Genomic DNA, 22,754 nt, shown 5'->3' on the forward strand with positions numbered 1-22,754 from the left:
GGATGGAGGAAGAACCTGTGGGGGCGGGAATTTCAGCTGCTAAAATTAGAAGCGGAAGGAGGCTGGAAAGAGCCGGATTATGTAAACTGGGTTGTCTGATCTTGGGCAACTGGAGACCCACACCCGAGCCCATCCGGCCGAGAAGCTCCCTCTCGGCCTGCTCAGTCTCTTGGGGGCTCCTGGCGTCTGCTGCCCACCGGCCCCACCCTAAACCTGGACCCCGGCTCTGGGCACCCCAGGCTTGGCCTTCTACTTAAAGATCTGCTCTTCCGGGATGGGCTTAGAGCGAGACGCTGAGAGTGGAAGGCGGAGGAGGGGACCCATCACGCCACTGTTGGGTGGCTCTCTGGAAATGGAGCCATTGCAGGCAGATCCACTGCCAACACCTGACACAACTGGGGCCTCAGTTTTTTCACAAAAGTAGAGGCAAGAATTGTGCAGGTGTGTACTGTGTGTGATCAGAGAAGACGGTGAGGGCTACAGACCAGCTCTACTCCAGGGGGCCCAGCACGGATGGGTGGGGTGGGGCCTGAGACCGGGGCAGAAATGGAGGTTAGGAGGCGCCCCCAGCCCAAGGCCGGGCAGATGCTAAGCCGTGGGAGGGGCTAGCTATGAGAGGAAGCTGCTGTGATTCGGGGAAGAGGCCTGGAGCTGTGAGCAACCCAGGCATCCGGTTCCTCTCACAGGCTGGGGATTTCGGAAGCAGCATGCAAAGAGCCTGGACGGAGCCGGGACCCTTGAGCTGGGGTGGCGGGCAGCGCTGGCGTCCACACTGCCACTCCCAGATTTCTCGTTCTGAAGCCCTGGCTTCCTCCTCTGTAAGGATTACATGACCAGAGCGGGAGGAGCCGTGACATGCTCCCGCCGCCCGCCCTTTGTCCCTCCCTGGCGTCTGGCCCCCAGCCTGGAGGGGCTTCCCCTGAGACACGGGCTGTTCACTCTCTCTGACCACACAGCTTCCGCTTCTGCATCGCTCATTTCCTAGGCTGATAAAAATACTGAGCCCCAGAGGCCCCGGCTTCCTCTGACCCCCTGGTACCAGGCAGCGGGCATCCTGTCCACCGTGGTGGGGGTGGGGAGGGGACTCGGGGATCCCCAAGAGTTCACTTGGAGCCTACCGTGGAGCAGTAGGCTGTGGAAATTGGGGTCCTTCCCTCAAGCTGGGCCCAGGAGTTCAGTCTCAGGTGGGGTGCTTTGAGGCTGTCTGAGAAACAAGGTTAGGAAATAGACTGAATGTCTGTGGGGATGGGTTCCCAATCAGAAAAGGGGTCTGGGTTCTCTGGCACAGCTCAGCTGAGTATCATGGAACCAGAGAGTTCAAACCCTGCCTCAGGAGACACACCCATTCGCCCTTCAGGGGCTGAAGCATGAAGAGCTACCTCAACAGTAGGGCCCCGGGATCCAGGCAGGACACTCCCCAGAGGGCAAGAACAGTAAAAGTGCCAGAGTGCACTGTGGAGGCTGAGGTCAGGAGCCAGAAAACACAGTGTGAGTTGGTATGAGCTGGTGTGAACTGGTGTGTGCTGAGCATCTTGAGGCACAGAAGCACAGTTAGGGAAGGGCCTGTGCAAGGAAGGCTGGGTCAGAGGACCGGGGTTTGTCCTGTGCTGCTGACCCCGGGGCAGCTGTGTGGAGTAGGAGGGAGAGGGTGCTGCAGGCCCAGGCCCAATCTTCCCTGTGTCAGCCCACTCCTTCCCATCACTGTAATCCTGCCGGGGCCTTCAAGAGGGCGCAGTAGCCAGCTGAGGGCCTGGAGCTGAAGGGACTCAGAAGCAAGCCTCCAGCCTCAGCCCTCCTCTGTGCCCCGGGGCCCTCATATGCTGTGACTCTCACCCGTTTGGGTCACACCAAACGGTGTTGGTTTGCAGCACCAACCATGAAACTTAACAAACTTAGCCAGGCATGGTGGTGCACACCTTTGGTCCCAGAGGTAGAGACAGGCAGATCTCAGTGAGTTCGAGGCCAGCCTGGTCTACAAAGGAAGTCCAGGACAGCCAGAAACCTGTCTCAGGCCAAAACAGACAGGTTCTCTGTCTCTCCAATTCTCCATGTAAGAACTGTCCATAAAAAAGTTCTTTGAACTGAGTTGTCTGACTTAGGTCGTAGATACCTCTGCAGCGGTCTTGGGAGGAAGGAGTGTCTTAGAAAGGCCCTGACAGTGGGTGGGCCTGGCCAAGTTCTGTGAGGTGACAAGCCCTGCCCAGTCACAATTCTACACAGCTGCCCTCGTGTGTCAAGCCTAACCCTGAGAACTGACACCCAGCCGGGGCTTTGACCTGAAGACTCCTGTGGTAACCGTGCTCTGTCGTGCTCTTGTTAACGTGTCTGTGGCAGCATGAACTACGGCCCTAATGCGGGGTAAGAGGTCACAGCCTTCAGCCCCCAGTGTCAGCATCCCTCCAGAACATGGTGTGGACCCCCGCTCCTTAAAACTGCGACCTGCAGAGCCATGCTGCCCAGAGGTAGTGAAATGAATGTTAACCTCTAACCCCAGCCCTCAGGACTTCCTGCGTCAGTCCAACACCGGCGGTGGCACTCACGAGGGGACAGGGACGGGTGTGGGGACAGTTCCGTCCATGAAGCGCCTGCCTTGCAAACTTGAGGCCCGAAGTGTGGTCCTCGACACCTACATGAAAGGCTGTAGTACCTGTTGTCTCTGCCCCAGGGAGGTGGGCAGGCAGGAGGACCCCGGGAGCTCACTGGCCAGGCGACCTCGCAGCCAAAGAGGCCCAGGTCCCAGCGAGAGCCTGTGTCAGCAACAGACAAGATGGTGGACTGGGCGAGGAGAGAGTGCTGCTGACCAAGCCTGAAAACCTCAGCTCTGCCCAAGAAGAGGAGAAGCGATCCCCACAGGTTGTCCTCTGCCTCCACGTGTGCCCTGTGGCACTCCTGTACACAACAAATAAAAATGTAATTAAACGTTTTCTAGCCAGGCAGCAGTGGCACAGGCTTTTACTCCCAGCACTCTGACGCAGAGGCAGGTGGAGCGCTGAGTTCGAGGCCAGCCTGGTCTACACAGTGAGTTCCAGGACAACCAGGGCTACACAGAGAGACCTTGTGTCTTGGGTGGGGAGTTGGGGGGGAAATAGTGGACGGCTCAGCGTCTGCACACACATGCACACAGATAACGTGCACCCACACACACGAACATACACACATCCTGCATATACACACCCTCAGAGGGAACAGCAACATAGGAAAATCTTGTGTAAACGTTACAGGGACATGAGGATATGACAAATGGTTTCTGGGGAAGGTCTTAGATCGGCCCCAGTTTCAGCTGCCTGAGGGGTTGGGTGGATGGTGGTGGCCATGGCTGTGGGGAAAGACAAGGCACAGGATGAGTAAACACGAAGGCCACTGTCACAGAGCTGGGCCCAGTGAGACAAGAACCACACATCAAACTGCAGATGCGTGGAAGCAGAAGCGTGCTGAAGCTCAGGGCTACATCCTGAACTATGCCACAGCAGGCTGCCACCTCCCCGGGAGCGGGAGCATAAATGAGTGTCTTTTGTCTTTTTTTCTCCTAGAGGTAAACCTTTGAGTGGAAAAGGTGGAGTGGCCCAGAAAAGCTCTCAAAACTCCATCAAAGAGGAGCCAACAAAGGAGGGGCCGGTGGGGGCAGCCAGAGCTGTAGGAGCACGGTGGGATGGCGCAGCCTGGCTTGGGCTCACAGAAAGGCGAGAACTGGAAGGGCCCTCTAGGGTCACTAACGAGGCGATCACGGATTTTGAGAGAGACAGTTTTGTTTCATTAGAAGGGAGAAGGTGTTTCACGTCGAGTGGGTGGGAGGTGAGGCGAGGGGTGCGGGGTGCAGGGGGAGGACAGGGCAGGAGTCCTCTCTCCTGAGCTGGGACGATCTTGCTCGCTCTGTTAGCCAAGGGGCCTCGTATTTGGCAGCATCACGCAGAGCAGAGCGGGAAGGTCCCAGGGAGGAATCTGTAAGTTATCTGCGCACAATAACATGGTGTTTGTTCAGCGAAGGGGACAAATGACACTGGAAATGTAAGGACGAGAGGGAGGACTCGGGTCAAGGAGAACAGACTGAAAGCTCAGCTGGGGGGCGGGGGAGATGCGCTTCCAAGAAGCCTTAGGAACATGAGGGCAAAGAAGGAGGTCTCAAGGGGAGGCCGGTGTCACCAGCTAACAGGAAAGACATGGGGGTCAAGGGCAAAAGGGGTGTGGGGAGCGGGGAAGCCTCAGAGATGGGAAGCCTCTGAGCAGCCAGCCAGCAGCCCGGTGAGCCTGTCTCCGCGTCCCCAGCTGCGGAGGAAAACCCAGAAAACTCCTTTTCATTTCCTCAAATTGAGATTGGCAAGTTTTTTTGTTTTTGTTTTTGTTTTGGTAAAACATCAGGTGGATAAGAGATTAAAAATTGAGAGTGTAAATGAAATAGTTAAGCCTGCCTATCATTTGTGGTAAACAAGAAGAGCTGGGTGGCTGGGGTAGGTGACATGGCTGAGCTGACATGTCTGATGTGGCTGAGCTGACATGGCTGAGCTGACATGGCTGACATGCTGGGCTGACATGCTGACATGGCTGGGCTGGCATGCTGACATGGCTGAGCTGACATGGCTGACATGGCTGGGCTGACATGCTGACATGCTGGGCTGACATGCTGACATGGCTGGGCTGGCATGCTGACATGGCTGAGCTGACATGGCTGACATGGCTGGGCTGACATGCTGACATGCTGGGCTGACATGGCTGACATGGCTGACATGGCTGAGCTGACATGCTGACATGCTGGGCTGACATGCTGACATGCTGGGCTGACATGGCTGACATGGCTGACCTGACATGGCTGACATGGCTGGGCTGACATGCTGACATGGCTGGGCTGACATGCTGACATGCTGGGCTGGCATGCTGACATGCTGGGCTGACATGCTGACATGGCTGGGCTGACATGGCTGACATGGCTGGGCTGACATGCTGGGCTGACATGCTGACATGCTGGGCTGACATGGCTGACATGGCTGGGCTGACATGGCTGAGCTGACATGCTGACATGCTGGGCTGACATGCTGACATGCTGGGCTGACATGGCTGAGCTGACATGCTGACATGCTGGGCTGACATGCTGACATGCTGGGCTGGCATGCTGACATGGCTGGGCTGACATGGCTGAGCTGACATGCCGACATGGCTGGGCTGGCATGCTGACATGGCTGGGCTGGCATGCTGACATGCTGGGCTGACATGCTGACATGCTGGGCTGACATGGCTGAGCTAACATGCTGACATGGCTGGGCTGACATGGCTGACCTGACATGGCTGAGCTGACATGGCTGAGCTGACATGGCTGACATGCTGGGCTGACATGCTGACATGCTGGGCTGGCATGCTGACATGGCTGGGCTGACATGCTGACATGCTGGGCTGACATGCTGGGCTGACATGGCTGACATGGCTGGCATGCTGACATGCTGACATGCTGGGCTGACATGCTGGGCTGACATGCTGACATGCTGGGCTGGCATGCTGACATGCTGGGCTGACATGGCTGACATGGCTGGGCTGACATGCTGGGCTGACATGCTGACATGGCTGGGCTGACATGCTGGGCTGACATGCTGACATGGCTGGGCTGACATGCTGGGCTGACATGGCTGACATGCTGGGCTGACATGCTGACATGCTGACATGGCTGACATGGCTGGGCTGGCATGCTGACATGCTGACATGCTGGGCTGACATGCTGACATGCTGGGCTGACATGCTGACATGCTGGGCTGACATGCTGACATGCTGGGCTGGCATGCTGACATGCTGGGCTGGGGGGCTGGGATGGTGCAGTGGGTAGCACTTGCCACATCAGCAGGGGACTTGGACTGTACAGGTCCCTAGTCCGGCACTCCTGCAGTGACGTAGGAGGTGGGGTGGAGGGGACCCCCAGACACTTGAGGCCAGCTAGCCTGGTGTGCACCGTCACAAGGCAGGGAGCCGGTCTCAAACAAAGGGGGTGCAGCAGCGCTGAGCTGCCCACAGCTCCGGGCACACGTGGGAGGCACAGGGGTGTTTGACAGCAAGCCAGATGAGGAGCTTATGTCTGCAGTCCCAGCCTCTGAGAGCTGAAGGCAGGACTGGGAGCGCAGAGGCGACTCAGTTACACAGCCAGTTCAAGGCCAAGCTTGGCTACATGGCACTGGCTCAAGTCCCCTGTCCCCAAAAACGATAAACCAGGAAGAGGGCTGGAAAGACGCACCAGCAAGAAAAGGTGCTTGACTGAGTTTAGGAAAAACAGTTTTTTTCAGCCAGGAGTTGGTGGACAGTCACTTAGTCCCAGCACATGGGAGGCAGAGGCAGGTGGATCTCTGAGTTCAAGAACAGCGCAAGGTCCAGGACAGCCAGACACACAAAGAAACCCTGTCTTGAAGAAACAGGGGGGAAAACCTGAGATAGGTCTTACTATGTAGCCTCGTCTAGTCTGAGCTTGCTGTGTAGAGCAGGCTTCGAACTCCCAGAGATCCAGCTGCCTCCCGGAGCTGGGATTAAAGGTGCATGCCCCCGTACCGGGCAGTGATGACCTGAAACTCCTCCTGCACCTCACCAGGCAGAGAGAGAACGGAACTGACCTCCGCGCAGGCACTGGAGCCCCCCCACACACACAAAATAAGTAAATGTAAATAGTTTTGAAGCAAGAGAAGCTAGAGAGCTGGTTGAGAGTGAAGAGCTAATTCAGTGGAGGGGAGAGAGCGGGGGATGGGGACTGGGACTCGGGAGAGTCCAGAGGCCAAAGCCTTCAGAAGCGTTGTGTTATTATTAGGTTATCGCGTGTGCTCACGGAGGCCGAGAGAGGGTCACAGGCGGCTGAGGGCCACCGGGCCTGGGACGCCGGCTCCTCCCGTGGCCTGCAGGAGCAGTGTGCTCTGGTAACCCCTGAGCGGTCTCTACAGCCCTTGCAAGCCGACCAGTGAAGCTGAGGGAGAAGGTGTGGCCTTTTCCAGGGCGGCTAACGGGAAAGGCTGAGGCTGGAGACAGTAAGAAAGCTGGAGAACCGGTCCGGAGCCTAGGGTTCGTGTGGGCTTGAAGATGGTGGCAGGGGGTGAGAGGCGAAGAGAGGCTGAACCAGGTGTCCAGGTTGCTAGGAGCAGAGTACAGATGTTGGCGGAGATACAGCTGTGCAGACAGGAAGTGTGGTCAGTTGGGAGCCTCTAAAGAAGAGAAGGCTGTAGGCAACCTGGCCTCTCTCTGCCCCACTCCCTCAGGCTAGCATCAAGGGGAGAACAGCCCCCACAGAGGGCATAGGGACACAGGAACGGTTCCCCGATCACCCCACCCCATCACACATGCTCTCACACCTTCCCAAAGATCTTATGGTTGAGTAACAGGGAGATCCTTTGCCTCTCCTACGTGGCCCGTCACGGTCCTGCCACGCTCCCCGGCCTCACCCCCAGCCCTTCCCGGTGCCTCTGATGCGGTCGCGTGGCCGTTCTTACGCCCCTCCCGAGACCCAGCTGCTCCATATGGAACACTTTCCCCAGTCTGTCACCTGGGCCTGTCTTCACCGCTGCCCCTCCCACTGTCCATGCCACCTGTCTGGTTTTCTCGAGGACTTTTTTACCAATTCATTTCATTTTATGGCAATGCTGGGGATGGGACCCGGGCCCTCACACGGGCTAGGCAAAAGCTGCACCTCCGAGCCACACCCCCAGCTCCTCTGTGCTTCTCCCCCATCTGGCCTCGCTGGAACACGATCCCCGGCCCGGGAGGACGGCTTCCTCGTCCCACCTTTGTGCCCCAGCCTGCTTTCTGCTCTGAACAAACTTCCTGCTTGGTGCTCAGTCAACACTCCTTAAAGGCTGTTGGATGGTACCACAGGGCAGGGCCGAGTCCAGCCGTAATTTCTGGCTCAGGAAGAAGGCCCACCTCGTGTCCTGCTGTGTGTTTGGGGTCAGTAACTGAGCAGCATTAGAGACAGGAGGCGCTGTTCACAGGACAGTTTACTTGGGAGTCCGCTGACTGCTGTGTGCTTAGATTTGAGGCTGAGTTCACACTGTGATTCGGGTTAAGGTTAAACTTGGATGAAATTTGGGGCCAAAACCAGAAACACGGGTCTGTGGCCACTGCCGCCTAAGCCTGGCTTAGAGGCCCTGGAGATTCCCGAGGCCTCTCCTGTGAGGGCCTGCACTCTGCCCAAGACTCCCAGTCATCGGCCCTCCCACCCGGGAAAGTCCCGAACAGCTGTTGGCCTCCCCAAGAGAGAAACCGAATTTCACACAACCTCCAAAACTGAGATTGAAACCAAAATTGGCCCCTGGCAAGACACATCCTTCAGCACCCTGCCAGCTCCCGTGACACAGCTTTGCTGATTCTTGCCTTTCCTTCCTCTGTCTCTCACATCGCCTCATTCTCCTCGCCTTCCTCTTTGCATTGTCCCTCCAGGTCCCAACCTTCTTCTTTGACGGAAATCTAATTCCCCCTCTCACCGCCTCTTAATTGCAATACCACTTTCTATTTTAATACGGCTTAGCCAGGGTCTCAGTCCATCAGCTACTACCACTTAAGAGGCATAAACAAGAGGGAGCACAAAGATTCCCAGGGAAAGGGGAACACAGAAAGGAGCCAAAGTTGACACTAACGATGTGAAAATTAAATTATCCAGCATGCTCAGGGCTGTGGGTCCCTTTGCCAGCACTTCCAAAGGTCAAAAGAACAAAAAGACAAGATAAAGACAAGAAATTACAGGGGCCAAGTTTGTCTGTCTGTCTGTTTGTTCAACAAAGTGTCTCGTGTAATCATATAGCTAAAGATGACCTTGAACACCTGATCCTCTGCCTTCGCTTCCCAAATGTTGGGGTCACAGGCATGCATCACCACAGCCAGTTATGGGAGGGGTAGAACCCAGGGCTTTCTGCGAGGCAGGCATTGTACCGCCTGAACCACATCCCCCAGCCCTGAAAGAGGCCGGTCTGCGTTTCCTTCCTGGTCACACCTGGGCAGTCACCCACATCTGGGCTCTGCCCTGAAGCACTTTCTCCTGAGGGTTGCCTTACACAGATGCAGGCTCCTGTCATCTTCATGCTGGGCCGTTGCCGTGACCACTGGCCTCCGGAATGACCCCACAACCTTCCTCCATTCCTCATGTTGCTTCTAGACTCCACTTTATAACATGACAACGTAAGAGTGTCTCTCTCTTAATTAAATTTGTCGGTGGGTGGCTCTCTATCTCATTAGAATGAAATTTAAGCTTCTTTCCTTGGTTTTAAACCCTGCAGGCGAGTTCGAGGCCAGCCTGGTCTATACAAAGTGAGTTCCAGGACAGCCAGGGCTACACAGAAAGACCCTGATCTGGAAACAAAAACAAAAATAAACCTGCAGGGTGTGTTCTCTGCTTGCCCGCAAGTCTTTCTTTGCTTATTCCAGCTGTGCTCAGATGCACATGTCAGCCCATGAGGGTTCTCTCATGGGCATGACTGTCCCCCACCCTTGCTTACCTCTGTAATGAATACTCAGGTCCAGGAACTTCCTGGGCTGCCTTGCCAGGGTCGTGAAACTTAAGAACACGCCTCTAAACCCCTGAAGTCAGGGGCCCATGTGTCTCCCCAGTTCCTTGTGCCTGGTGCACGGTAAGAGTTTATATTGGACGCAGGAGAGATTGTGTGAGAACCACGGGGCTCACGACACAGGCCCCCAAAGGACAGAGCCTGAGCTCGGGGAACTTCGGAATGAGCAACGGCTGAGATGTGAGAACAGTCTCTGCCTCTCCAGGCTTCTGTCCTGCCCGCGTCTTCCCCCAGGGCAAGCCACCGAAACTGGAATTCCTCCTTACCAACACGGGTCGTGGAGACTAGAACCCTCCTTTTTCCGTGACCTAGAAGCGCTGCCCCTCCCCCACCTTCCTGTGTAAGAACTGGTTGTAAAGATGTCTGGCCCTAAGCCACAGGCCTCGTCCCACAGGGCCCTACCCCAGACCCGGGAGGAGGGGCGCCAGTCAGAGCACAGTGCGAATCGGAGCAGGTCAGCACTGACAGCCGTGGCTGTCGTCCACAGCACTCTTATAAAACACAACCAAAAGATGGTTTTCAAAAACTCTGCTATTTGAAAGCTGTAACTTGCAAGCTTGTGCACACGAGTTTTCTACTCAGTGTTTGTCAGACAAGAGCTAGAAACAAACGCAACGGCCGTCACCAGCATCCCCACTGACTTTAACTGTTAACACTGTGTACAGTCACCTGGAACAGGAGTCTCCGGGGGGATTACCCAGGTCTGGCTGCAGGAATGTCCCTGGGGGTTGTCAACTGACGGGGGAGGGGCGGACACTGGGGCCATCCTCTGCACAGGTGATCCTGGCTTGTATAGATAGACAGCTGGATAGATGAGTGATGGCACACACCTTTAGCCAGCACTTGGGAGGGAGAGGCAGGCCATTTCTGCGAGTTCAAGGCCAGCCTGATAAGTCTACGCAGTGAGATCCTGTCTCTTACGTATATAGGTGCCAATGTGTAGGTGCATATATACTGTAATGACAACTAAAGGATAAAACTTGAAAAATACTTTGGTGATGATGATATAATAATAATAAATCTGTTTTTCAGTTATCTCATTTTTCTGTGCATTGGTGTTTCGCACACATGTATATCTGTGTGTGTGGGTCCTCAATAATAAATCTTTTTAAGAAAGACAGCAGGACGGGCCAGCAAGATATCTCAGTGGGTGAGAGTGTTTGCTGCCTTTACCTAATGACCTGAGCTCAATCCGCAGACCCTCCATGGGGGCGGAGAGAACAAGCTGGCAGGACTCGGTCGTCCGGCCTCCACGTGTGACAGTGGCACCTGTATGCACTCCTGCACACACACATAAAATAAATATATGTTCAACGTTCTGTTGTGTGTGTCGGATTTTGCCTGCTCGTATATCTTAGCACCACTTGAGTGTAGTGCCTGCAGAGGCCAGCAGGAGGCGTGACACCCCCAGAACTGGAGGTTCCAGTGTAAAAAGTCAACACGTGGGCGCCGGCAGCTAACGCAGGTCCTCCGGACAGATGTGGGTGCCGAGAGCTAACACAGGTCCTCCGGACAGATGTGGGTGTCGAGAGCTAACGCAGGTCCTCCGGACAGATGTGGGTGCCGAGAGCTAACGCAGGTCCTCCGGACAGATGTGGGTGCCAAGAGCTAACACAGGTCCTCCGGACGGACAACCAGCGCTCGGAACGGCTAAGGCATTTCTCCAGCCCTCAAAATAAGTAAATATTTTAAACTCTTGTCTTAAGAAAGAAACAACCAATGTGGCTGCCGGGCTGTGGGGTTGGGACTGGGGGCTCACACACGCCCGGCGAGCAGGACGCCTGAGATGCACCCCAGGCCGCTGGCACAGACTACAGGAAGGCTGGGGGGGGTGTTCGGGGGTCAGAAGTCTGATGTGCGGGGAACCCCTTCAGGGATGGGCTGAGACCTTAGAGGCGAGGCTGTGGCGGGGTTCTGCGGGAACCCCCAAACCATCCTCCAGACCTGGACACTCTAGACAGGCTCCCAACCTTCCAGCGGGGCGGCCCTCTAATACGGGTCCTCATGTTGCGGTGACCCCAGCCACGGAAATATTCTCGTTGCTGCTTCATAACGGTGATTTCGCTGCTGTTACGAATCATTGTGTAAATGTTTTTGAAGACAGAGGTGTGTCAAGGGGGGCCGCGACCCACAGGTTGAGAACTGCTTCTCTAGCGCGAAAGGGGGTGCAGTTAAGCTCGTCACACACCAGGGTGCTCCAGACCGGCAGGGGTTGGGGGAGGCATTCTGTAATGGAGCTCCTTGACATGAAACTGGCAGTTGACCAGAAAATACAGATACAGGAACAAGTGTGGCTTGAACCCCCAAAGACAAGAGAGGAAATGTACCTGAAGGGGTGGAAGGCCTGTCTAGCATGCATAAGACCCTGGGTTCAAACCCGGAAAAAAAAAAAAAGGTGCGGCTAGGCCTGTGGCTAGGAGCCCTCCAGATGTGGCGGGGCAGGAGGGCTGTGAGCAGTCAAGGGTGCGCAGGTGGCATGAAGCCCGCTCTTCAGGGAACCCGGCTTCCAGTCACGCCCCAGCGGCGCCCCTCCACCTCCACGAATCACTGGGCCCTTCCCGGGAAGGCCGAGGCCTGGGCCTGCTCCGAGAGTCCCTGCAGCCCACAGTCGCCTGACCCCGCTCCCTTTCCCAGAACTCAGCTGTCTGAGCCCCGGGCCTGCGGTTCTCTCCTCGGCCTCAGCCTTTCCTGCCTTCGGCTGAAACGGAGCATCTCCGAGCCCTGGGGGCTTCCCCAGGCCCCAGCCCCGACCCAGAACCCGCCCGCCGCCTGCCTCGCCGCCGCTTCCTCTATAAAGGGACCCGAGCGCGGCGCAGGGACCCCGCACAGCAGGTGAGTCCTCCGGGGCCTGCCCTTCCTGTGCCACCTGCCCGGGCCCCGGGCTCACGGGTCTGGGCCCGAGGCTTTGAGTCTGGTCTGTTCCCGCGCTGCCTAACTCGGTCATCTGTCCTCTCTCTGCCCCGTCCTCCTCCGCCCGGTTCTGCTGCGGTTCTCTCCCCTCCGGGGCTCTGGCCTTCCCTCCCTGTGCGCCCACCCCGCGCGCCCCGCCCCCGCCGCGCAGCGCCCGCCGTCCGCAGGTTCCCTCCATGCCGGCTCCGGGGCGACTCCCCCTCTCCAGGGTGCTCGGCGCGCCCGCGGCCCTCCTCCTGGGGCTGCTGCTGGCCCTGCCTCTGGCCACGCAGGTGAGGCAGCGGAGGGTGGGCGCCGGGGAGGCCTGGGCGGCCGGACGCCTCCCAACTCTGTCCTCCCCCAGGGGCTCTCCTCGGCGGGGACGGCTCGCCGCCCTCCGCACAAGCAGCCGGCCCTCCTGAAGCCCGCGGCTCACCTTGTCGGTAAACTTGTGCCCCCAGAGGTCCAGCCCCGGCTCCTCCGCCTGCCCAGGGCCCCGGGTCCCGCCGCCGCGGCCTCCTGCGGGACGGTGACCTCTGACCTCTGACCTCGCCCTCCGACCTTCCTTCCTTCCCAGGCTACCCCGGCCAGCAGAGCTCCCTGCTCTGGAGGGCGACCACGGACCGCGCCTTCCTGCGCCACGGCTTCTCCCTGAGCAACAACTCGCTGCTGGTGCCCGCGGGCGGCCTGTACTTCGTGTACTCGCAGGTGCTCTTCCGGGGGGCCGGCCGCCCGCCCGGCGCCGCGCCCGTCTACCTGGCCCACGAGGTGCGGCTGCTCTCGGCGCAGTACCCGTCGCACGTGCCGCTGCTCAGCGCGCAGAAGTCGGTGCCCCCGGGGCTGCGGGGGCCCTGGGTGCGCTCGCTCTACCAGGGCGCAGTGTTCCTGCTCAGCAGGGGCGACCGGCTGTCCACGCGCACCGACGGCGCCGCCCGCCTGCACTTCAGCCCCAGCAGCGTGTTCTTCGGGGCCTTCGCCCTGTAGCTCCGCCCTGCCCGTCCGGAGGGGCACACCGCCTCCCCTGCCCACCACCACTCCCGCGCGCTGGCGCCCAGGGCGCCCGAGGCCCTCCCGGGAACCGCAGCTCCCCCGGGGCTCCAGATGCGCAGCCGAGGACCGAGGCCTCCCGGCTGGCCCCGCGCGGACGGGGTCTGCGTGGGTCTGCGTGGGGCAGAGACCTGGATGCGGAGGACGGACAGGCGTGGGGAGGGCCGGAGCCGGGGCAGGGGGACTATTTATGAAGAGAACGGCTAAGTTATTTATTTATGGAGACTAGAAGGAGGGGAGGGGCCGCAGGTGACAGCTAGGCCCCAGACACGTGGCCTGAGGCGGCATCAGGGCAGGACTCGTCTGCCAGACGGAGGGACAGAGAAGTAGGTGTGAGTGGCCGAGGCTTACGGGAGGAAGCGAAGGGCCCCGAGGGCCACCGCTTGGCTAGGCATCCTCAAGGCGCCTGTGCACTCAGTGAAACCCAATAAACCTCCTTTCTCTGAAATCGCGTCTGCTCGCCTGTGTCTGGGCTCGGGGGAGAAGGCTGCCGGGGTCTAAGGAGGGAGGTCTGCGGGGGTCAGGGGCTGTGGGCAGAGCAGGAGATCCGAAGGAGCCCGCGGCTCCTGGCTCCAGGGGGTCAGGAGAGCCACAGGGTACGCCAGGTGTGGAGAGGGGAGGGATGAGGGCTCGGGGAGGAGAGCCCACACCAGAGCGTGGGAGAAGTCCAGGCCCGGGAGGGAGCGGGAACGGTGGACGGCGTGAAGCCGGAGGGGTTGGCAGGAACGCCGGGGGCGTGGAACAGGGGTGTCTGAGGGACGAGGCCGCACCTCGAGGCTGCAGGCAGAGGCTTTGCGAAAACATTCCTTGGAAGCCGAGACTGAAAGCGGCAGCCCCGCTCATGGTCAGAATGAAAGGAGAAGGCCGGCCTCGTGGGGTCCGTGAATTCCCAGGGCTGAGTTCATTCCCGCTGGGGCTGCCCCAGGCTCGTCCCTGGTACTCCCACCAGCCTCCCCAAGGCCAGGCTCACGCCTCCTCCCAGGCCATTCTCTGCTCAGCCACTTCCTCCAAGCACCCAGACAGGGGCCTGCCCTCCCCAGTGCCCCCCCCATGCACCCAGCTTTCCGAAGCACCCCCAATGCCAAGTTCTAGCCCAGGGAAGTCCCGTTTAGAAATCAAAGGGAAATTGACACAGACATAGTATCTCTGCAAAGAAACAATTATTAACACTGGAGGGCAAAGAGGAAATGGGTTTCAGTTTCCTGGGCCCTACCACACACACACACACACAAACACACACACACACACACACACACGCACTACTGATTGGCCCAAGATTGCCACAGAATCCCGGTGGGGACGGGGAGGAGATTCCTTGATGTCGGGTGTCCCCAACTTTCCAAACCTCTGCCCCCACAGCAGAGAAGAAACCGAGACAGAGGTGCAGGGCGCCACCGCTTCCTCCACATGAGATCATGGTTTTCTCCACCAAGGAAGTTTTCCGAGAGCCGAATGAGAGCCTTTCCCCGCCCTCTTTTTGCCCAAGGGCTATAAAGGCAGCTGCCTGCACAGCCAGCCAGCAGAAGCACCCTCAGCGAGGACACTGGGAGGGAGAGCAGCCACCCAGCCAGCACCCCTGCAAGTAGCTCCCAGCCAAGCGAGCAGCCAGCCGGACAGCTTCTGTCCCTCGAGTACACTGGCCCGAGGCGTCGCATCTTCCTCTGGAAAGGCCGCCATGAGCAGAGAGAGCATGATCAGCGACATCGAGCTGGCGGAGGAGGCGCTCCCCCAGAAGTCGGCGGGCGCCCAGGGCTCCAGGCGCTGCCTGTGCCTCAGCCTCTTCTCTTTCCTGCTCGTGGCGGGGGCCACCACGCTCTTCTGTCTCCTGAACTTCGGGGTGATTGGCCCCCAAAGGGAAGAGGTGAGTGTCTGGGCAGCCTTCCTTCCCACTCGGGCAGAAGCAGGGTGGGAGGCAAGAGAGGCAGGCTAGGAGGGGAAGAGGCCGGCTGCTGGGCGCAAGTCCTGTGGAGATAGAGGAGACGCAGACCGGGTGGAGAGTAACGGTAGGAAGACAGACAAGACAGACAGCAGGATCTCAGACCCCTGAAGCCAGCTCAGGAAACACCCTTCATGGACGCAGGGAGGAATGAACGGGTGACCAAGCTTGTGTGTACACATGTACAGATGTGGACAGAGATGCGGCCAGAAGGAGAGGGCAGAATCGAGAGATAAAGACCTGAGACAGAGATAAGGGAGGTCGGAGTGGTGAGCGGAGAGATGAGGGGAGATAAAGCAAGCCGAAACGCTCAGGACGCTGCACAGAAAGATGCCGCACAGTTGCACGAATGAACGAGCAGAGGGGAAGAAGAAAAACCAGATGTGGGGCAAAGAGAAGGAGGGGGGTGCTTCTCCTTTGGGGTCACTCATCAGCTACTCACCTCCTTCTCTTCCCATACAGAAGTTCCCAAACGGCCTCCCCATCATCAGCTCCATGGCCCAGACCCTCACACTCAGTACGTGGTCCAAGCTTCTCTCTTAATCTAGGATGGAGGGGGCAGTGAGCCGGGGTGGAAGAGGCTTCGCTGTGGGAGGGAAGGGAATGGGGTCCACGGACACGGGGGCCTGCCGGGAAGCCTCGGGGTCTCATCGCCTCTCTTCTTCCCTTCAGGGTCCTCTTCTCAGAACGCCAGCGACAAGCCTGTGGCCCATGTCGTAGGTGAGAGCCATGCACTGTGTCTTGGGGTGAAGGGACAGGATTTGGGGCGGTCAAACCAGGCTGAGGATAGCCAGAACTCGGAGGCGGGATGTGAAGGAGCCAAAGGGAGGGGATTGGAAAGCGAGGCGTCAGCGGGACCTCGAGGCCGACTCCGGGAGACAGAGGCTGCAGGAACCGGAAGTGAGGGAGGCGTGGGTAGAACCTGAGGCTCGGGTGTGAACCAGCCGGCAAGGTCGCACTGACTCAACTCTCCCTCCCTCAGCCAACCACCAAGTGGAGGAGCAGCTGGAGTGGCTGAGCCGGCGTGCCAACGCCCTCCTGGCCAACGGCATGGAGCTCAGGGACAACCAGCTGGTGGTGCCATCGGACGGGCTGTACCTCGTGTACTCCCAGGCCCTCTTCAAGGGGCAAGGCTGCCCCCACCTCGTGCTCCTCACGCACACCGTCAGCCGCTTCGCTGTCTCCTACCAGGACAAGGTCAGCCTCCTGTCTGCCATCAAGAGCCCCTGCCCCAGGGACGCACCCGAGGGGGCCGAGCCCGAGCCCTGGTACGAGCCCATCTACCTGGGCGGGGTCTTCCAGCTGGAGAAGGGAGACCGACTCAGCGCCGAGGTCAACCTGCCCCAGTACTTAGACTTCGCCGAACCCGGGCAGGTCTACTTTGGAGTCATCGCTCTGTGAAGCGAACGGGCGGGCGTCCGTCTGTCCGTTCCCTACCCAGCCCCCACTTGGACTCTTTCATTGTCTGCTCCTCAGAGCCCCAATCCATCTCCCTCAAACTTAGAAAGGGAACTAGGGCTCTGAGCTCAGAACTTTGACGGCTGTAGCACTCAGAAACACGCGATGCAGGGATGGTGGCCTGGACTGTGGGGTTCTCACGAACCACCATCAAGGATGCAAACGGGCCTTCAGAATTCAGTGTCGCCTCAAAGCCCACTTCCTGGGCTCTGCAAAGGGGCGGGGGGGGGAGGTTGGGCTGCCTCTGGCTCAGAATGCTTCTGGGGAAGGTCTCAGGGCTTCCTGTCTCCAGTTTCCAGGCTCTTCCCGAGTCGTGGTGCCCAGCCCTCCTCACAGAGCCAGCCCCTCTATTTATAATTGCACTTCTGATAATTTATTTATTATTATTTATTTATTTATTTGCTTATGGATGTATTTATGTGAAGGGCCGGGTGTCCTGGAGGACCCAGTGTTGGGAGCTGTCCCAGACAGTCGTGTTTTCTGTGAAAACAGAGCTGGACTATCAGCTCCTCCCACCCGGCCTCCCCGGCTCACCGCCTTCCTTTTGCTTATGTTTAAAACAAACTATTTATGTAACCCAGTTGTCTTAATGCTGATTTGGTGACCAGGCTGTCACCACATCACCGAACCTCTGCTCCCCACGGGAGTCGTGACTGTAACTACCCTACGGGTGTGCGCAAAAATAAAGATTGCTTGAAAAAGAAAAATGATTTGTCTTGGGATGAAGTCTGCATCTGTCTCTCCCTGGAGGTGAGAAGCCGACCCTACAGTCTTCCCTCCAGAGGCCTCCGGTCTCTGGGTCCAGACCTCAGCCTTTATGCCCCTAGGTCACTAAGACCCCATGGAACAGAAGCCAGCCAGCATCTCCACCTCTCCCCGGAAACAGGAGCCCAAACCTAATTACCTTTGCCTCTGGGCACGGGAATTTCCCGCTCTGGGAATTCCGAATACCTGCCGGGAAAGTACTGCCCTTCTTTCCGGCTGTGTGGCTCGGATGGAGCTGGGGAGGAGCCACATTCTCAGGTACCTGAATCATAGCCAAGGAAGAGCCCAGAGCTTCAGGTGTCCAGGCTCCAAGCACTAACCATGCTCCCTGAGCCATTCACCCTCCCTCTGCGCAGACGAGCAGGCCCGGCTGATAGAGAGAAGAGCTGCCTTCCACCTGTGCCGGTTCCCTGCTGGACAGGGCCGGCTCAGGCCCCTCGGCCTCCACCTGTGCCGGTTCCCTGATGGACAGGGCCAGCTCAGCCCCCTCAGCCTCCCAGCCACCAGCCTCCTTGCTCTCTCCACCCTCTGAAGACAGAGAAATGTTTTCAAAAGACACAGGACTGAAAGCGTGGCTCTGCAGAGTGTGTCCCGGTGGGGTGGGGGAGTGCTTAGTCTGGAATGCCCTGAATTCAACTCCAAGACAGCGACAACAAAGAAGGGGTTCCATGTGGGTGAAGGGGCCGTTGTCAGCCTTGGTTTCCCCAGTGTTTTTGACAAATGATGACTGTGTGAGGTGGGTGGATTAGAAAGAGAAAAGTACCATGTTTAAATACCCCCCTTTTTTAATTACTTAATCACACATGCAGGGCCTTGAATTTGATCCCACCAATAATAATAATGACATAATAATTTATTGCTGTTGTTGTTATTCAATAGTGCTTGCTGAAGCGTGTAAGGTCACCTTTATTCAGAACTGGTTATTGGTGCCAAGACTGTGGGGGACGCAGAGCCAGAGCTGGGTGGGCGTTGGGGGATGGCGAAGGTGAGGAAAGACAGGTCAGGGGTAGGGGACTGTGTCTAAACAGCTCGCACCAGCCGCCTGCTGAGACAGGCCAGCGAGCAGACAGCACCTCGGGCTGTGGAGGATGACTAGGGCGATGAGCTGTGGGGGAGGGGGCTGCCGAACCCACTGCATGGGCTTTTCCCTGAAACTAGACTGAACAAGGAAGGCGACGGCAGGGAGCAGAAGATTCAGGAGCCAAAGCTGGTCACCCTCTCGCCCCACTGGAAGGCCCGTGTTCCATCAGTCAGAGGCAAATATGGAGCTGCTGTGTGGCCTCGAGCCCCAATGCCCGGGAGGCAGAAGCAGCCAAATCTTCAAGAGTTTCAAGTCCAGGCCAGTGTGGTCTACACAGTTAGACCCTCTCTCAGAAAGGAGGGGTGGGGCTGGAGTGGTTGAGGGCTCTGCCTGCTCTTCCAAAGGCCAGTGTGGTCTACACAGTTAGACCCTCTCTCAGAAAGGAGAGGTGGGGCTGGAGTGGTTGAGGGCTCTGCCTGCTCTTCCAAAGGCCAGTGTGGTCTACACAGTTAGACCCTCTCTCAGAAAGGAGGGGTGGGGCTGGAGTGGTTGAGGGCTCTGACTGCTCTTCCAAAGGACCTGGGTTCAATTCCCAGCACCCACATGGCAGCCCCCAACCTCCTGTAACTCCAGTTCCAAGGGATCTGACACCTTCACACGAATGCACATAAAACAAAAGTAAATAAATGGTTAAGGAAACAAGAAAAGAAAGATAATGGAATTGGAAATGGAACTGCAGAAAGCGTCAGCCCACTGGGCTCACGGAGGGCTGGGCCACCCTTCACCCCATAGCCAAGAGGGGAAAATCATGTGGTATGTTCCAAGGTTGGGGTGACCTACATAGAACCCTGGTTTCCCCTCCGCCTCCTCCAGCCAGGGTGTCCCAGCTTTGGGGGGGGGGGCGCTTCAGTGTGAGCAAAGGGTGAGGATTTTCCATTTCCACCAGGCACCCCAGGGCAAGAGTCAGTTTCCTCGTGACCTCCTCAGTCTCCACCCTCTCCCAGCTCCCCTTCTTCTCTCCTTTGCTTTCTTCACCCGGCTGCCCCTTAACAGCCTGGGACTGACCCGACACCCCTCAACAACAGCTGTCCGAGCCCATGTTGACACACGCCCTTATCTCCAGCACTCAAGACGCAGGCGGGTCTCTGAGTTTCCAGGTCAGCCTGGCCCGCAGAGCGAGTTCCAGGCGAGCCAGGCCTATATGTGAGCCTGCCTATAGATAGGTAGGAAGGTAGGTAGATACATAGATAGATCGATAGATAGAGGAAGAAATGGAGAGAGAGAGAGAGAGAGAGAGAGAGAGAGAGGTAGCTGCTGTCGGGCAGCCAGCGGTGGGGAAGCTCCCGGCCCACAGGGCTCTCTGTTCCTCTGTCTTGTGCGGGTTTTCTCTCCGGGAACGAATACTGTCCACCTGCCCCTGTGTGGACTCCTCTCACAGGGGGGCAGAGGCCAGGACAAAGGGCGTATGTGAGGGGGTCCTGTGGGGACCAGGTTTTTAGTACTTTGTGGGGTTTTTTTGTACCCTTTACCCCACTCGCCCCCCCCAGTGTCACCCCCTAACACTAGACAGGAGAGAAAGGGGACGGGGGGGGGGGAATTTAGGAAAACCCCTGACTCTAATTTTTTTGTTGTTTCTTCTTTGACCACAGCTACTAACAAACCGCAACCAGCCTCCCTAACGACCTGGCACTGGGGTTCCACTGCCCCTTCTGGCCTCCACCTGGAGCCCTGGCGGGCGGCAGGCCTCGGGGTGGGCGCGGCCGGTGCCCACAGCCCCGGGCGGGGCGGCCCGCACCTGCGTGCTCCCCAGAATCAACTCCACGCCTGCATTTCCACGAAGGCACGCGGCACGGGCCGCGGCAGGGTTCACACGCTTTATTTCCAGAATCCGCGCCCTCCCCGCCCGCCCCCCGCCGCGGGCTCGCCGGCTCCGCCCAGGGCGCGCGGCCGTCAGGCCACCATCACCGCCCCGAAGAAGGTCTTCCCCCTGCGGTAGTCCACCATGTCGGGGTGGCTGATGTTGGCGTACAGCCTCTGGCCGGCCCGCAGCTGCACCAGGCCGCCGAAGCCCACGCCGGTGTACCACAGGGCGCGGCGGCGCGCGGGCTCGGCGGCGGGGCTCACGGTCTCCGCGCCCTCCAGCAGCAGCTCGGGGCCGCCGCGCCCCGAGGCGCCGCCCGCGCGGTACAGCGCGCTGCGCAGCGTGAGCGGACCGCCGCCAGGGGGCGCCCTGCCGCGGTACCCCACGTGGCAGTACACGAAGTAGACGCCGTCCCGCGGCAGCGCCAGCCCGCCGGCGCGCGAGAACCGCGCTCCGCTCCTCAGGAACGCCTCCTCCTGGCTGGCCTCCCAGCCGAGCCCCGGCCCGCTCCTCCAGGCGCCTGCGGGGGAGGGACACGCGCGGGCTGCGGCCTCCGCAGGGGACCGCAGAGGGGCGGGGCTCCCCACCCGGGCCCGGCGGGGAGCGGGGGAGAACCATGCTGCCCCGAGGCCCTGGCTGGCCGGGTCCCGGCCTTTCTGTCCCTTTCAACCCGTTTCCAGGGAGTCGGACCGGGGAGGGGCACTTGGAGACGCGGGCGCTTGGGGGGGGGAGGAGTTGGGAGAGCGGCGCTTCGGGGGCCCTGGCCCGCCGTGGGGTGCCCCGCGGGCACTGCCCGCCTCCACCCGAGGAGCTTACCTATGAGGTGGGCAGCCGGAGGCTGGGCGCTGAGCCCCGCGTCTGCTGCCCCCGTCGGCAGCCGTCTAGCCCCAGGGTCTGCTGTGGGGCCCGCGGCGGGCGACGGGGTGGCCACCCATGCCAGTGCCTCCCGAGGGGACGGCGCCACGGGGCCGGGGGACGGGGCGCCTCGGCCCCCGGAAGGAGGGGCTCCCTGGGGGTGCAGGCGGGGCTCAGGGGTGCCCGAGGGGCCGGGGGCTGAGGGCGGGAGGCACAGCGGCCTGTCGTCCAGTCTTCTCTGCGCCTGTGCTCCCGAGCCGCTGACCTTCTCAACCTGGAGGGGTAGGGGCCCAGCGCCGGGGTTCGGATCCCGCCCCAACCGCCGAGCCCAGCCCTCCCGAGCGTGCACAAAGACACAGGCGGGCTGTCAGGGAGAGGAGAGGCGAAAGGGGCTTGCAACATCAGGCCAGGCAGGCCTGAGTGGGCAAAGCCAGACCAGACGCTCCCGCTGGGCAGGCCCGCCCGCCGGGCCAGTAGGCAGAAGCACAGCTCTGAGTCAATAAACACGCGGGAGACGCAGCCCTCGCGCCCGCTGCAGCCACTCACCCGACGTCCCTGATCCTGGGGCACCAGGGCCAGCACGGCCAGGACAGTGATGGGCACTGCCAACAGCAGGGTCGCCAGCGAGGAAGCTCCCGCCACAGCCAGCAAGAGGCAACCCCTCCCCCGGGGCCCCCCACCCAGGCCCTGCAGTGCCCGCGTCCCCATGCAGACTCAGGAGCCGGAGCGGGCAGGGGCTTTCATAGCTCGGGGCACGGCCGCCCCTCCCTGCGGACCCACACACCTGCCTGGGACTTTCCGACGCCCCGGCTCCCCTCACCGAGCTTCCTGTTTACCCCGAGCTGGGGCCAGGGCGTGGGGTGCCTGGATGCCTGCGTTCTCTGAACTGGGGAAGGAGATGGGGCAGAGGGGTTTCAGGGAAAAGGAGAGGGGAGGGAAGGCCAGGCCGGGGAGGGAAGGCCAGGCCGGGGAGGGAAGGCCAGGCCGGGGAGGGAAGGCCAGGCCGGGGAGGGAAGGCCAGGCCGGGGAGGGAAGGGGGCTTGCAGCGGGCCAGGCAGCGGGCCTGTGATGTCCAGGAGGGCTCCAGCTCCCCCATGTGGTCTTCGTGCCTGTGGACCTCACAGGTCAGAGCTGCTGGAGGGAGGGCTGCAGGCGCGCCGGCACATATGCGCGCAGGCACACACGTGCACACACACGCGCACACACATGCACACATACGCACGCACACACACGCATGCACGCACATGAGCCCGCGTGCACACACACACCAGGGGTTAGGAGACTGAGTGGGAGGCCAAGCACGGACAGCTGTGTCTTCGTCTCCGAGGCGGCCCTCCGCACACACTGGCTGACTTCTTCAGGTCCCAGGTCCTGAAACTAGATGGGAAAGGCAGGGTTCAGCCAGGCCACAGT

General features: G+C 59.6%; 3 protein-coding genes across 3 annotated transcripts; 2 read left to right on the forward strand and 1 right to left on the reverse strand.

Annotated features, from left to right (window-relative positions):
* Positions 1 to 11,978: 11,978 nt before the first annotated feature.
* Positions 11,979 to 13,884, forward strand: Lta (lymphotoxin alpha). The gene is made up of 4 exons (XM_021655838.2): positions 11,979 to 12,341; positions 12,571 to 12,691; positions 12,763 to 12,841; positions 12,976 to 13,884. Exons 1-4 carry the CDS (start codon positions 11,986 to 11,988, stop codon positions 13,380 to 13,382), a joined length of 963 nt encoding a protein of 320 aa, XP_021511513.2. The 5' UTR covers positions 11,979 to 11,985; the 3' UTR covers positions 13,383 to 13,884.
* Positions 13,885 to 14,860: 976 nt separating this feature from the next.
* On the forward strand, positions 14,861 to 17,540 carry Tnf (tumor necrosis factor). The gene is given in 5 exon segments (XM_021655900.2): positions 14,861 to 15,016; positions 15,019 to 15,306; positions 15,844 to 15,898; positions 16,054 to 16,101; positions 16,364 to 17,540. Coding segments are annotated over 5 exon segments (966 nt in total). The 3' UTR covers positions 16,783 to 17,540.
* Positions 17,541 to 20,444: 2,904 nt separating this feature from the next.
* Ltb (lymphotoxin beta) lies at positions 20,445 to 22,081 on the reverse strand. The gene is made up of 3 exons (XM_021655908.2): positions 21,888 to 22,081; positions 21,303 to 21,615; positions 20,445 to 21,006 (listed from the first exon to the last, which is right to left on the reverse strand). Exons 1-3 carry the CDS (start codon positions 22,047 to 22,049, stop codon positions 20,576 to 20,578), a joined length of 906 nt encoding a protein of 301 aa, XP_021511583.1. The 5' UTR covers positions 22,050 to 22,081; the 3' UTR covers positions 20,445 to 20,575.
* Between the last annotated feature and the right edge of the window lie 673 nt (positions 22,082 to 22,754).

The sequence above is a fragment of the Meriones unguiculatus genome, chromosome 16, assembly GCF_030254825.1.
Source record: "Meriones unguiculatus strain TT.TT164.6M chromosome 16, Bangor_MerUng_6.1, whole genome shotgun sequence".
In the NCBI taxonomy this organism is placed as follows: Eukaryota; Metazoa; Chordata; class Mammalia; order Rodentia; family Muridae; genus Meriones; species Meriones unguiculatus.

Coding starts and splice junctions, on each gene's coding strand:
- Lta (XM_021655838.2), top strand. CDS start 11,986: ATGAAGCCCGCTCTTCAGGGAACCCGGCTTCCAGTCACGCCCCAGCGG. Junction 12,342..12,570: donor GCAGGGACCCCGCACAGCAG/GTGAGTCCTCCG, acceptor CCCGCCGCGCAG/CGCCCGCCGTCCGCAGGTTC. Junction 12,842..12,975: donor GCCCGCGGCTCACCTTGTCG/GTAAACTTGTGC, acceptor CTTCCTTCCCAG/GCTACCCCGGCCAGCAGAGC.
- Ltb (XM_021655908.2), bottom strand. CDS start 22,049: ATGGGGACGCGGGCACTGCAGGGCCTGGGTGGGGGGCCCCGGGGGAGG. Junction 21,616..21,887: donor CCCAGGATCAGGGACGTCGG/GTGAGTGGCTGC, acceptor CTACCCCTCCAG/GTTGAGAAGGTCAGCGGCTC. Junction 21,007..21,302: donor TCCGGCTGCCCACCTCATAG/GTAAGCTCCTCG, acceptor CCTCCCCCGCAG/GCGCCTGGAGGAGCGGGCCG.